Source organism: Balaenoptera acutorostrata, chromosome 9 (genome assembly GCF_949987535.1).
Source record: "Balaenoptera acutorostrata chromosome 9, mBalAcu1.1, whole genome shotgun sequence".
Taxonomy (NCBI): Eukaryota; Metazoa; Chordata; class Mammalia; order Artiodactyla; family Balaenopteridae; genus Balaenoptera; species Balaenoptera acutorostrata.
Window position 1 is genome coordinate 45,058,621 of NC_080072.1, and position 14,177 is coordinate 45,072,797.

The 14,177-nt window shown below is 42.3% G+C and overlaps 1 protein-coding gene across 7 annotated transcripts in view; it reads right to left on the reverse strand.

Annotated features, from left to right (window-relative positions):
• MICAL2 (microtubule associated monooxygenase, calponin and LIM domain containing 2) overlaps positions 1 to 14,177 on the reverse strand; it is a 237,624-nt gene that overhangs the window by 25,602 nt on the left and 197,845 nt on the right. For all 7 annotated transcript variants that reach the window (XM_057552292.1, XM_057552287.1, XM_057552286.1 and 4 more), the window contains 2 exons: positions 11,122 to 11,214; positions 8,184 to 8,277 (listed from right to left, as the gene is read on the reverse strand). In XM_057552292.1, coding sequence (XP_057408275.1) covers positions 8,184 to 8,277; positions 11,122 to 11,214 — 187 coding nt within the window. The remainder of the gene's footprint in view (positions 1 to 8,183; positions 8,278 to 11,121; positions 11,215 to 14,177) is intronic.

A 14,177-nucleotide genomic window follows, 5' to 3' on the forward strand; every position in this document is an offset into this window, starting at 1 on the left:
TGGATACAGAAGATGTGGTACATATATACAGTGGAATATTACTCAGCCATAAAAAGGTACGATATTTGGTCATTTGTAGAGACGTGGATGCATCTAGAGACTCTCATACAGAGTGAAGTATGTCAGAAAGAGAAAAACAGGGGCTTCCCTGGTGGCGCAGTGGTTAAGAATCCGCCTGCCAATGCAGGGGACACGGGTTCGAGCCCTGGTCCTGGAAGATCCCACATGCCGCGGAGCAGCTGGGCCCGTGAGCCACAATTACTGAGCCTGCGCGTCTGGAGCCTGTGCTCCGCAACAAGAGAGGCTGCGATAGTGAGAGGCCCGCGCACTGCGATGAAGAGTGGCCCCCACTTGCCACAACTGGAGAAAGCCCTCGCACAGAAACAAAGACCCAACACAGCCATAAATAAATAAATAAATAAAATTTAAAAGAAATAAGCAAAAAAAAAAAAAGAGAGAAATGTGCAATGTTTAAAAAAAAAAAAAAAAGAAAGAGAAAAACAAATATCGTATATTAATGCATATATGTAGACCCTAGAAAATGGTACAGATGAACCAGTTTGCAGAGCAGAAATTGAGACACAGAAGTAGAGAACAAACGTATGAACACCAAGGGGGGGAAGCGGCGGGGGTTTGGGGTTGTAGTGTGATGAATCGGGAGATTGGGATTGACATGTATACAGTGAGGTGTATAAAATGTATGACTAATAAGAAAATAAATAAATAAATAAACAAAAAATAAAATAAATAAATAAATAAATAAAACTGTCATATCATCTTGGTGAGTTGATCATTTTAAAATTATGTAGTGACCCTGTTTATTGCTAATCATGGTTTTGGTATTAAAGCAAGTATTAAAGGTGTCTGCTTTTAATATAATTACCCTAGCTTTATTTTGCTAGTATATACTTGCCAATTTTTTTTTTTTACTTTAAACCTTTTATTTATTTATGTTTTATATGTGCCTGCTAAATAGCATATAATTGGGTATTGTTGTTTGTTAACTTTCACTACTATTATTGAGATATTTAGATTTGTTTCTACCATCTTTCTTTGTGCTTTTTAAAAATGCTTTAAAATTTTTATTTAGAATTCAGTGGGGGGTTTTGTTTGGTTGATTATTTTTTCTTATTTTTTCTCCCTTTGTTTTCCCTAGCTGATTTGAAGTTATATATTTTTTTCTATTCTTTTCATAATTACACTTATATTTTAAATAGGTAATTTTTAATACCCTAACAAAGTCTAAACTTAATCAGTATTTTAGAGTCCTTTTAGACAACATAAGGACCCTGGAACACTTCATTTCTAATCATTCAACTCCTGACGTACGTCCATTTTAGTCTGGTATTTTAGTTCTATCTTTGAAAAAAATCCATATTATTTTATACTGACAATGTTTATTTGTTTTACCTACATGTTTATTATATTTTGCATTCACCATTTCTTCTTGACTATTTCAGATTGTCCTCCTAGGTTTATCTATTTTTTTCCCCTTCAAGCATATTTGCTAGAATTTTGTTTGTAGATAGTTAAATCCTTTTTTTAAACTGAATGTTTCTTTATTGTGCACTTGCTCTTGAAATATAGTTTTCCTGGGTACACTGTTCTAGCTTGAAGGGGTTTTTTTTTTCCAGCCTTTTGAAATTATTATTCCACTGTCTTCTAACATCCATTATTGCTGTTAAGAGGGCTGTTAGTAAAAATTTAGTTCCTTTCTTAAGTGAATTATTTTTTTCTCTTTATCCATTTTAATATCTGTCTTTGGTATCCTACATTTTCACATCATTGTGCCTAGGTAAGTGTGGATTATTTTAAATTTATCCTGATTTCTTTATCTCGGGCTCCATGTATCTGTAGATTTATGCCTTTCATCCACTTTGGAAAAAATAAAGCTAGCCCTTATAAACCATGCATTTGGTGCCAGACCCTGTTCTAAATGTAATTTGCTAATAAATCTAATTTTCTCAGTACCTCAGCCATTATCTCAACCATTATCTCTTCAAATAATACTCAAACTTAATTTGCTCTATTCTCTCCTTCTGAGACTTCAATTAAACATATACCAGACCTTCTCATTCTATCCTCTACGTCTATAAGCTACTCTTTCCTTCTTTCCATCTCCTTCTATTCATGTGCTGCTTTCTGGTTGATTTCTTGAGATACATTGTCCAATTCACTAATTCTCTCTTCTGTTGTGTCTAAGCTACTGTTTAGTGTATTCGCTGAAGTTATAGCTTTAATGAATATAGTTTTCAGTTCTAAACTCTCTATTTATTTGATTTTTTTTTAAATCTCCGATCATTAGTTTTTATTTGAAAAAATTTAAACCTAAAGGATTAAGCATTATATTTAGTTGTTTCTTTAGTCTCTTTTCATCTAGAACAGTTCCCTAGATTCCTCCTTCCCCTTTTTTTAAATGACACTGACTTTTCTCACTTATTTTGCAGATTGTCTCTCAATTTGAATTTGCCTGATTGTATTTTTATGGTTAAATTCAAGGTAAGCGTTTCTGGCTGAGGTGCTGCATAAGTGAACATGTATCTTTCTTAGTACATCACAGCAGGAAGCTAATGATGTTAGTTTGATTATGGTTATGATTGGTTAAGGTTAAGATGGTGTTTCCTGTTCACTTTTTTTTTCTGCTTGCTAATTTTTGTATGTAATCTTCTATTTCTTTAAATGTTTCCCATAGATACATAGTATATTCTGTATTTGATAATTATAGTTGAAGTTCTTGGCCATTTAAATTTGTTGATTTTGCTTGAACCTCATTCTTAGTGGCTCACTTCCTTGTGTTTTGGGTGATTTTTAAAATTATTATTATAAGCTCATGGTTTACTGAACTTTGTCTGAATCCTGAGAGCCTAAACTGAGGCATGGTTTCTTCCATATAGGATCTATAATTGGTTTTGGAGTGCTAGAGACCTGGCTTAATATGGGAATCTCAAGGTTAGCTCCCCTACTTTTTGTTAGACCCAAGACAACCCTGGATTTCTGTTTTTGTGTTTGCTTCCTTCCTGGAACATGTAGGCTTCAGCATACCTTCTTTTCTCTCTCTTTTTTGGCCCTGAGAGATTCTCTCACTTACTTAAGAGCCTAGCAATGATTTCAAAAGTATCTTGTTGCAGTGAATGGGCTTTTATAGTATTTAGTCCACCATTCCACTGCTCCACACTTCTTAGGAACCACATTCTGTATCCTTGGATGAGGTGGCCAGTTGCGTATTTAGTTTAAAATATTTTTTTCAGGTAAAATTATTACGACAGTGTTTTTTAAAACCGAGGGTTGCAAAATTAATTTTATGGGTCACAACAAGCACTAAAAATGAGACAGAATAGGAAGTAGTAGTTTTTTATATGTAGCAAAATTCAATATTATCTCTTGAAACATTTTATGCAATTATATATTTATATGTACTAACTTGTGATATAAAACATATTTCTTGCTGCTGTCACGGGAATTTTTTTGTGTAAAGCAATTGTCTAGGGCACACAGCTTTGAAGCCTCAATGACCCTAGAATCCATGCAATGGAGAGAGGACCCCAGGCTTCTTCAGGAAGAGAATCTTAGTCTCGCCCTCACTGGGCCCATCTCTATTATAAGGCCACTGCTCGACCAGGTGGCTACTGAGGCTAAAAACAGAGGTAAATACATAATAAATGGATTACTGACATTTATTGAGTGAGGCAATCTGTCATAAACCAGCATCCCTGCATGTCTTTGCTGCGTGTGCCAAAGAGCAAGGCCTAACCATCCTGTGTCCCTGAGCCACTCCTGCAGCCAGCCAAGTAGACTACTTGCTTCCTGGGAAAGGGGGTTGGCTTATTTACTGCTTGCCATAAAAGCTGCTGAGTTCCTCTACTGTGGCACAATCCACTGTGTGCACAGCTGCCATCAGGGCCTATCAGGCTACACCCTGGCACTTAGATACAGGGCAACTTGTACCACACTGCTGCTCCTGCTGTTTGCTGTGTTGTGAGTAAAAACTCCCTTGCTCTGATGCACTGAATATCACTGTTTACTTTCAGCACATAGAGTGTAGCAAATCCATCCAAATTCCTTGGTTGCTTAGCTACCAACTTCAGAGTCTTTGTCTATGAATGGCATCAGGATTCAAACTCAGGAGTGTCGGATTCTAATATCTGTGTTATTTTCAGGGCACCTTGTTGCTTTATCATCTAGGAAATTATTGTTTCTTCTGTTCCTCAGCAGCAGTCAAGATAAAAACCACAGAGTGTAAGCCAAACTACTTCCCTCTTCCTGCCTAGGGTTCATTGCAATTTCTCTTGTCATAATGTGTGCTCCTGCTGCCACCTGCTGGCAGCCTCAGACATCCTGCTATTTCTTTGTAAACCCCTTATCTGTGTGAAGGAAAAGCCGTCGGGCTCTAAAACAAAAAAGCAAGAAGCTCAATGCAGGGATGCAGGCAATCAACTCGTAAACCATCCTCAAAGTTGGTAAAGCTATAAGGGAGGAATATTCCGTTACATTCCCCTGGTGACTAATCTTTTCTCCCTCAAAGCTGATCTCAGTTTTCACCAGATTTTACCTGTCCCCAGGTATTGAAAGAAAGCACAGATTCTGTTATCTACTAAATTTGAATGGTGGTCTCTTGCTAAACTGTGGTGTTCCATCGCACATAACACTGACCACTACACTGACAACCAACAAAACCAGAAGGTAACCAAGAAGAGTCTAAGTGGCTGCAAAGCTCGACTTGACCTCTTCATAGACGGTAAGGCTCAGAGCAATCAGGCCGCTGTATATCATGGTCCTTTACTCTGGGCAGCTAGAACCATCGGGAGAATCCATTTCCTTTGTCAAGGACGTCCATCTCTCACACTTACACACACACACACACACACACACACACACACACACACCCTACAGAACATAATGACTTGTCATCTGGGGTGGATTGTTGGACTTTTGTTTTTCTTTGTTTCCCTTGCCTTGACAAAACGGGGAAAAACCCTTCCTGGGGGTGGGAGAGCTTGTTTCTGACTGTTGGTAAAAGAGAAAGCAGGAATTGTTGTCACGACAATTGGGAGCTCATCAAAGCCTCATTTTGCTCATCAGCCATCACTGCCCTCCGTCCTGCACCCCCGCGTGTTCCTCTAATTCAATGCTCGCCTAATGAATAACTCCTAGGAACAAAAGACCCTTTCAGGCTGGCGCACATCATTATCAGAGGAGACTTGCATAACTGTCGCAGACGACTCATGTTTTCAGGCCTGTCTCTAAATCTGGTTATTCACAACCTTTATAGTTCAATATTATTGCCTAACTGTGATCATTTTCTAATTATCCTAATAATACTTATTAAATAATTCCCATTAAATCACTTGAACCAGAGCAGCCCAGGCCAGCTCAAATACAACTTAACCTAATAAGCATCGGTCATTCATTAAGCACCAGGGCAAGCTTTTAAAGGGGCTGAGTAGAATATTAAACTGCAAAGGAATATTATTATTGCACAAATGTTATTACAAGTTCGAGTGTATTAATTTCAATGCCTGGCTTGCAAATCTTCTGTTTGGTTTCCTTTGGGGCCGCTCTCTGTGACTTGACTCTTTCAGTCTCCTGCCCCTTGTTAATCTGCATCTGTCACCCACATAAGGACAATCAAGGAGAAAAAGGCCCATAAACTTAACAGGGGAATTAAATTACCAAGGATATAGAGGGAATGAACAGAATCCATCTTCTGGCCAGGCAAATACACCTTTGAAAACACCATAAGCTGGCCGAGTTTCTTTAGCTGATAACTGCAAATAGCCTTTTTTTATATTGAGGGTGAGGGAGATTTTCAGAAGCTTTAAAAATTTGGTTTCCAGACTTTAAATTTCAAGCAATAAAGATCAGAGAGTCAATTCTTTAAAAAGTGTGAATGGATATTTAACATTTTGTAAAATAATATCAGTAGCCATTTATTAAATGCCTACAATGTGGTAGGCACTCTTGGGAGACTCTTGGTCCACCAATACACTTAATTCTCAAAATGACCTGGTAATGTGAGGATTATTAGCTCCATTTTTCACATAAGGACTCTGAGAGCAGAGAGGTTAAGTGATTCTCCCAAAACCACACAGCCTAAATGCAGTGGAACAGAATTTGAACACAGGGCTCCTTGACGCTTACAATTTTACTTACCCCACCACGCCATACCGCCTCCCCAGCAAAATGAAACATGTCCTAGCTTTGCTGGTTTATCCTTTTCACTTCTAAGGCTCTCACTGAAGTCAGCGGATTCCTAAAGACAAGTGCCAAGCCTTCTTGATCGGGAATATGACCAAACATTTCATTGTATCGAAAGCCCTGACGATGGCTGTAGGGGTAGGCAGGAACTCCAAGCAGTGAGAAACAGTTACCATTTTTGTCAAGAACCCTACTTCTGATGGGTGGATTTGGGTTCTCTTTGCAAGGAGATGCACAGAGTATTGTAAGAAAAGGAGCAAATATTTATTAACCATCTCTCCCATGCCAGGCACTGTGCTAGAGCTCCCACATACATTGTTTTAGCCAATCCTCACCACAAATCCAAGGAACAAGTATAATTATCACTCCCACTTCAGAAACACAGAAGCTGAGGCACAGAGGGGTAAAGTCAGGCTCCAACGTTTCCAGAGAGACAATAACCACACAGCTACAGAAGCTGAAAGCACAGGGCCTCTCACGTGGACCGGCCCTTGCAGGGCTCTGGGAGCAGCCCCACAGGTTTGCCTGCGTGACTTTGTATGAGCTTCGGGCCTCACAAAATCTGGGTCTGCCCCTGCTGGTACCATTATTCTCGAATAACTGAACTTTTAAGAGAACTGAAGCCCTAACCTTTCCCTATGTTGTTTACATGATCACACACAGAGATATGTGTTTTCAGTGTCTGCTTTCTCACATTTTATATCCCAAATACAGAAGGCTAAAGACATCACATCAGAAATTAAAGACACAATACCCCCAATATACACACATATATATATCACTGAATCGCTTTGCTGTATACCTGAAACTAACACAATATTGTAAATCAACTGTGCTTCAATTTTAAAAAAGAGACAATACCCCCCATTGACCCCAATTCACTAGCTACACCACTGCTGGATGGTTTCCACAAACACATAGATTTCTTTCAGTTTCATTCCTCACTCAAAACTCTCTGCTGGTTCCTTACGCATTACGGCATTTCACGTCTTTTTAATTTTGGTCTTTGCAGGTGCTGTTCCCTCTGCCAGAATAGTCTCCTCACCTCCCTGGTAACCTCCTGTTCCTTCTCCAGTTCTTGTCTTAACAGATCACCCCTTCCAGGTGATTAGGCTGACCACCCCCCTTCCCCATCGAGATCAGTTAGGAACCTCGTGATTCTGTCCTCATTCCACCCTAATGCTTGTTCCCATCACAGCCCTCGTCCCCCTGTATTGTGGTTTATTCACATGTCTGTGTCCCTCAATGGACCATAAACTTCTCAAAGGCAGGAAATGTCATACTTATCGTTAGAGACCTACTGTCTTAATGTCCAGTACAAAGCAGGCCTTCACCAGATGAATTCTGTTTGCATCTAAGAATCTGAAGCTACCAGTAGAACAGTTACTATTCATTGCTCTACCTTGTGCCAGGTAATGTGCTGATTTAATTTCATCATATATATATTTCATCATGTATATATATATATCTCCTTTAATCGTTATTTCAGCTCTATAAGATAGGAAACCACTATTATCCAAATTTTAGAGGAGAAAACGAAAGTTCATAAAGGTTTAGAACGTGACTGGCCCAAGGCCCTACAGCTGATAAAGGGAGCTACAGGTGGTAAAGGGAGAAAGCAGGACTTTGACTCCAAGTCCAGGCTTTGAATCACTACCAACATTGCTTCAACACCCAACTGTTTCTCCTGAATTTATCTTAATCCCTGAATTGCAAAGAACATTCTCACTAGCAGAAGAGAGACTGGACAGACCAGAAATCCAAGGCCCTCAGGCTGACTGATGCCCTGGGAATTTCAAACTGGACAACCAGTTTGATTTTGAAAGTGGGAAGCAGTTGTGGATTGAGCACCGCAGGTCCGTGTTGACAGTTCCACAGCGGGTGACAAGGTCTCACTGTTTTGCCCAGATGGTTAGACAGGCACTGTTTTCAGACCACAGACACGGGCCCGAGCCCGCTGTTCCAGATCCGCCCGCAGGGATGCCTACCTGCTTCTCCTCTCAGCGTCTTCTCTAGCCTCACGCCCTGGATCTCGGAAGCCCTCTGCCACTCCTCCACCTCTTCCAGCTGCCTCTGGATGGCCTGCAATGCCAGGATCATACGTCACGCAGGTACTTTCAACGTGCAGAGTCATGCAAGGGCGCCAATTCTGCCGCCTACTTTCCAAGAGGAAGAAGCCCTTTCCCTCGTGATGCCACCTCCTTGATTAACTGGGTAAGAACCTATGAATTCCCAAAACAACTAGAACTTGACATTTCCTTTCTTTAAGTATGAAAACATAAAGCAAGGAGTCTGTGTGTAAGCTCAATTTGCCCCCAAGGAGACATTAAAACACTCCCCTTTGACCAGGCCAGTCACACAGACATGCTCTCAGGCAGAGGCTGCTGGGCCGGGTGGGTGGTCCTCGTAGTTCCTGGACTCCGCGGAGCCTCGGCCTCTGACCACGGTGATGGCATAGCCATCAGAACTACAGTCCCTACCCAGAGTAGGACAGGATCTCCGGGGGCAAACACAGGGCATGTTTCTTTTCCCAAGAAGAACCGGCAGATACCTCCCAAGAAGTTGTTCTGGAGCAGGAGACGTGGGCCAACTCCTGGGGCTGGGTGTCCCTCTCTTGGTTTGTCCTGCTCCTGTCCTCAGCTACAAATGGGCAACCTGTCCTTTCACTGCACCACGGGGGCTCTTGACTGCCTGTGGAAGTGCACTGTGGCTTACTACTAGCAGTTTATTAAGACAAGACAGAAATGTTTATCCCGTTAAGGCACCCCCTCCGTAACCTTAACCTAACCATCAAGGCACCTAGCGAGGCCTGGGCTCACGACTGCGTTTGCCTTTACATGTTTATCTTCCCTACCAGCTACTTCTCGCGTGTATATGAGGAAGGAACATGAAGGGAAAGCCTTTCCTCTGTACACTCTGTTCATCCCCGTCCATTTTCTCTGCTTTCGAACACACGCTGCCGAAAGGCACATCTCTTGACAGAACAGACTTTGCACCTGGCAGACCAGGTGTGTTCAAGGAAGTGGCGGCTGTCTGGGCAGGTAGAACGTGTGTGTTCTTCCTTTCCTACCTTCCTCTAGCTCTGTCTCACTCCTCTTCCTCCTTAACTCCACATCGTTCTAAGTCTCCCCTGGATTCAAAGTACAATCGCCGAGGCATGTGCAACCCGTGAAGAGGCCCAAGCAAGGGTGGCGGTGGGAGGGGTGGGGACGGAGCAGCCACCTGGCTTCCGGTCTCAGCTGAGAGTGTTTAAGCCCCGAACATAAAATCTGAAATAGATGGGAATTCTATCTAAAACTACTCGTAATTGTATGCCCTCTTCCTCTCTGTCTCTCTTTTAAAGACAATTATATCTTTATAGATCTGTCTCTTGCTGGCACGGTGTAGAATTGCTAAAGGAAGGGAAACATTTAAATCACTTTATTACTGATTACTTTGCAATTATGGCCCTATAATTGTTATGGACTGAGTAGTGCCCCCTCCACCCCCGCCACCCCACCAAATTCATATGTTTATGTCCTAATCCCTAAAGAGACTGTGTTTGGAGATAGGGCCCTTAAGGAGGTAAATAAGGTTAAGTGAGGTCATACCAGTGGGCCCTAATCCAACAGGACTAGTGTCCTTATAAGAAAAGGAAAAGATACCAAAATTCTCTCTCTCTCTCTCTCTTTCTCTGAATGCACACAGAAAAAAAGGTCATGTGAAGACACAGCAAGAAGGCAGCTGTCTGCAAGCCAGGAAGAGAGTCCTCACCAGAAACCAATCCTGCAGGCACCTTGATCTTGGACTTCCAGCCTCCAGGACTGTGAAAGAATAAATTTCTGTGGTTTAAGCCACCCAGTCTGTGGTATGTCATTATGGCAGCTCAAGCTGATTGATACGGTGGTCATTCTTTAGAAACTAAGGATGAAAATCTCAAAGATTATACAGGACTGGTACGGGTGTTAGCAGATTACACCTCAAAAGGCCATTGTAATTCTTCTGTTATCACTGCCTACTGTCTGGAGTAAAAATAGAAGGAGGGGAAATTGCTGAGTTTGCCAATCCATTTCATAAAGACTTCTCATGTTCTCAGAAGGAAAAGTTGAAATGTTTCAAGAAAGCCTGTTTCAGAAGTTGAGAATGGACAGAGAGAATTTATGGTAATTTTTCCCATCCACTAGGTGAAGGGGGTGACTCCCAAGTCAGTCACCGAGAAGAGTAAAGGAGGCTAGAGTAAGTGACTTCCTGTTTTTGTCAGAAACAAATTACAGGACTAACCGGCCTGATAAAGCCAACAACTGGAAGAAGGGATGTAGGGTATGCTGCATTAACATGAGTGTTCATTTTAAGTCCTTCTGTCCTAAAACCCAACTGTCCCTCAAGGCTAGGTTTGGGGTCCTCAGGGAGAGGGGGTGTGCCTTGACTTTCTGCTTCATTTTGCAGGTGGGCAGATCAACTTGGGCAGAAATGTTTGGAGTAAACAATCAGCCCAGGATATCTGTAGCAGAATGCTAGATGCTTGTGTGTTCAACTAACCTTGGAATAGAGACAGCCCCAGTAGTTGTCAGCTCAGCAAAGACACTGTCAGAAAGTCAGGGGAAGGTTGTGTCCTCACAGAGGACAAAACTAAGGCCACTGGTGTGTGGCACTAAGGGCCTGGGATTGTTCCCAAGGCCGCGTGTTGGCTGCTGTTCCAGCTCACTTTGCGGGACACGCGTCTGCAGATGCAAAGGCAGCTGGGAGTGGGTCAACTCAACACCTGGGCCCTCCAGGCCCCAGAGTCCCACCAGGGATTGAGTCAGAGCCTTTAGAATAGCCACAAGCCCAGTTGCTCAGAGAAGAGAGACCTATCTTTCCCCAGTGCAATACAGATTTCCAAAGGCTTCCAGATCCAGATCCCCAGGATCCCAGACCCACTCACTCAGCTCAAGTTTGTTTTCTGACCTGAGCTTTATGAAGTCTTTTCAATTCTTCTTGCTTAACCAATTGTTTTGTTGCTTTTTCTAGCTTCCTTCTTCTTCTTAGTGTCTTCCTCTCCTACAAAAACCAAGAAGAAAAAAATATGTCTTGAAAAATGAAGCTGAAATTTACAAAATACTGTCACACACTCTGCCCTCTCCAACCAAACCACTGCTTAGCTTCTAGAACAACAATGTCAACAGAACTTTCTGCAGTGATGGAAATGTTCTGTATCTAGGCATAAGATTGCCTTCCCTACTTCACTTTGCTTGTACAAATACGTCATTAATACCACTGGGTTCTCTGTGTGCCTGGGCTAGTAGAATACAGACATTCAAAATTGAGGCATTTAAAATAGTTGTCCAGATCTTGACGGTGTCTCTTCCAGGTTTTAGACAGCAGAGAAAGGAGAAGTAGTGGTGTGGCCAGCTCCACATATTGGAAGTTTCAGGAGACTCTTCTGATTGGAGAAGCAGCAGAGAATAACGTTTGAGCACTGGGCCCAGGAGCCATGCAAAGCTGGCATTCAAACCCCAGCTGAGCTGTGTCAGCTTCGGGATGTCATACAACTTTCTGAACTTCAGCGTCCTCTTCAGAGCGATGAGAATGATTTAATGCCTACCTTGTAGGGATGGGATAAGGATTAAATGGGGTAAGGTGGGTCAAGTCCTTTGCAGAATACTTAAAAAAGATATGGGATGGGCTTCCCTGGTGGCGCAGTGGTTGGGAGTCTGCCTGCTAATGCGGGGGACACGGGTTCGGGCCCTGGTCTGGGAGGATCCCACATGCCGCGGAGCAGCTGGGCCTGTGAGCCACAGCTACTGAGCCTGCACGTCTGGAGCCTGTGCTCCGCAACAAGAGAGGTCACGACAGTGAGAGGCCTGCGCACCACGATGAAGAGTGGCCCCCGCTTGCCGCAACTAGAGAAAGCCCTCACAGAAACGAAGACCCAACACAGCCAAAAATAAATAAATAAATTAATTAATTAGTTAAAAAAAAAAAGAAGATATGGAATAGATATTCAGTAAATACTATGAGTTTTACTGTTACCAGTATGATTATTATATTATTATTATACAAATTAGCATGATTGTAATTTCTTACTAAAATCTACTATTTTTCATATATGTGTGTGTATGTATGTAGTATGTATAATGTATGTATGTATACATCTTACATATACAAAATAAATGTCCAACTTGGGCCAGTTTTATTATGTGTGCCTTCTCGGAGCATACACATCAATTTTCTGTATTAGGATGAGAATGAGAACATGCGAGAGACTTTTTTCTATGCTGGCAGAAATAAATATGGAATTAAAAACTTGTTACATCTAGCTTGGTGCCTGGGCATTCAGTAGCTCTGGCTGAGATGAATATTTGCCCATTAAAAGGACTATAAATCCACAAGTGGGGAATAGACCTAACAGGCCTGACCCCAGGTCCATAATAGAGGTCAGAGATTTTACCTTAAAAGCAAGTGCCTTTCCAGGGCCTTCTGGATCCTTGTCATTCGGCCACCCATTCCATCACTCTCCTTAGGAGAGCACCCAGCTTTCAGGGTTCAGAATGTTTACAGATCATTGGTGAAAACATTTAGCTCAATGACGAAACTTGGTTTTTCTAAAATTCTCTGTAGGATGTAGAATCCTAAAGATCTTCATCCTTTCTTTCACCCTTGGAAGGAAATTTTGGCTCTCAGAACCCAAACTTATTCTATATCACATCTCTATTGCTAGAGGACAACTTCCAGATTGACTGTCAACCACTGCAGAGGTTCCAGGCCATTTGGGTGAGGGAACCTCTCCTTTAAGCAGCCAGGACCTTTCTGGGAAGGCTGGGTGGGGAGGGGTGTGGTGTTATTTAACAAATATCTCTTGAGCTTCCACTATACTAATCTACATAATAATTGCCAGCATTTTTTGAGTGCTATGTGCCAGACACTGTACTGATTACTTCACATGCATCATTTTATTTATTCCACAAATTACACTTATTTCACAGATAAGGAAATCAAAACTCAGAGAAGTTAAATAACTTGCCCAAGATGACACAATCCGGAACTGGTAGAGCCAGGAGCTAAGCCCAGGTAACCTGAATCCAGTGTCCACATTTCTATCGAGTTTATTCTGCCTTTCCTGTGCCAAATTCGGTGCAGATGCATCAAGGACCTCTGCTTTATAGAAATATCAAACTTTCCCCCTAAATTAAGACCATTCAAACAATTTCAGCGAGGGATGCCTTGACAGCATAGCGCTGTCTTAGCACTTCCCAGCAGCAAAGCTGCCAAACCCCAACTGCTTTATCAAGAGTCAGCAAAGCAGAACCTAGACAGGGAAAGAAAGTCCTTTATTGCCTTTTATTAAAAGATGTGGACATAGAAAAAAAGAAGGATGATTTATTAACAAACGCTTATATAGCCTTACATTGCACCAGGCACGGTTCTCACATCTTCAATAATGGTGATGACGATACAGAGAAGAAAGGAAAACGTCTAAGGGCTAAGGAAGAAAAAGATGAAGGACAGAGAAAGGGAGAAATCTGGCAGGACTGAAGACAAGCTGCCTGTCCCCCTCTCTCTCAGATCCAGGCATTAACTTGAGGGGAGGGGGCAGAGCAAAGAGGCGAGGCTGCATATCCTGTCTCCAGTTTCCTTTGCAAAGGTTCACTTGAGCTGACGTGGGCTCTGTGCCATGTGGCTGGGGACACACCTATATGGGGCAGAAGAGATAAAGAAACTAGAAGGGAAAGCACTTCCCTTGTTCCTTCAGTGTGAGCCCTTGGGAAGTCATAAAGAAGGAACCTTTTTGCCAGCTTCCCTGCCTGAAGAGTGGGCCGTGTTGGAAGCCAGGTGAAGCGGGCAAGGTTTACCACACTGCAGGCTTATGTGATGACTGGCTCTGTTCTGGTCCAGCAGGAGGACAAGGAGCTATTCGCAGCGCTTGCCCTAGGTATCATGGTCTTGCCATTTCGATGGCTTTCAGCCACTCCATTCTTTTGGTCCCCATGAGTGGCAGAATGGCTGATGCTGGGGCTTCTGCC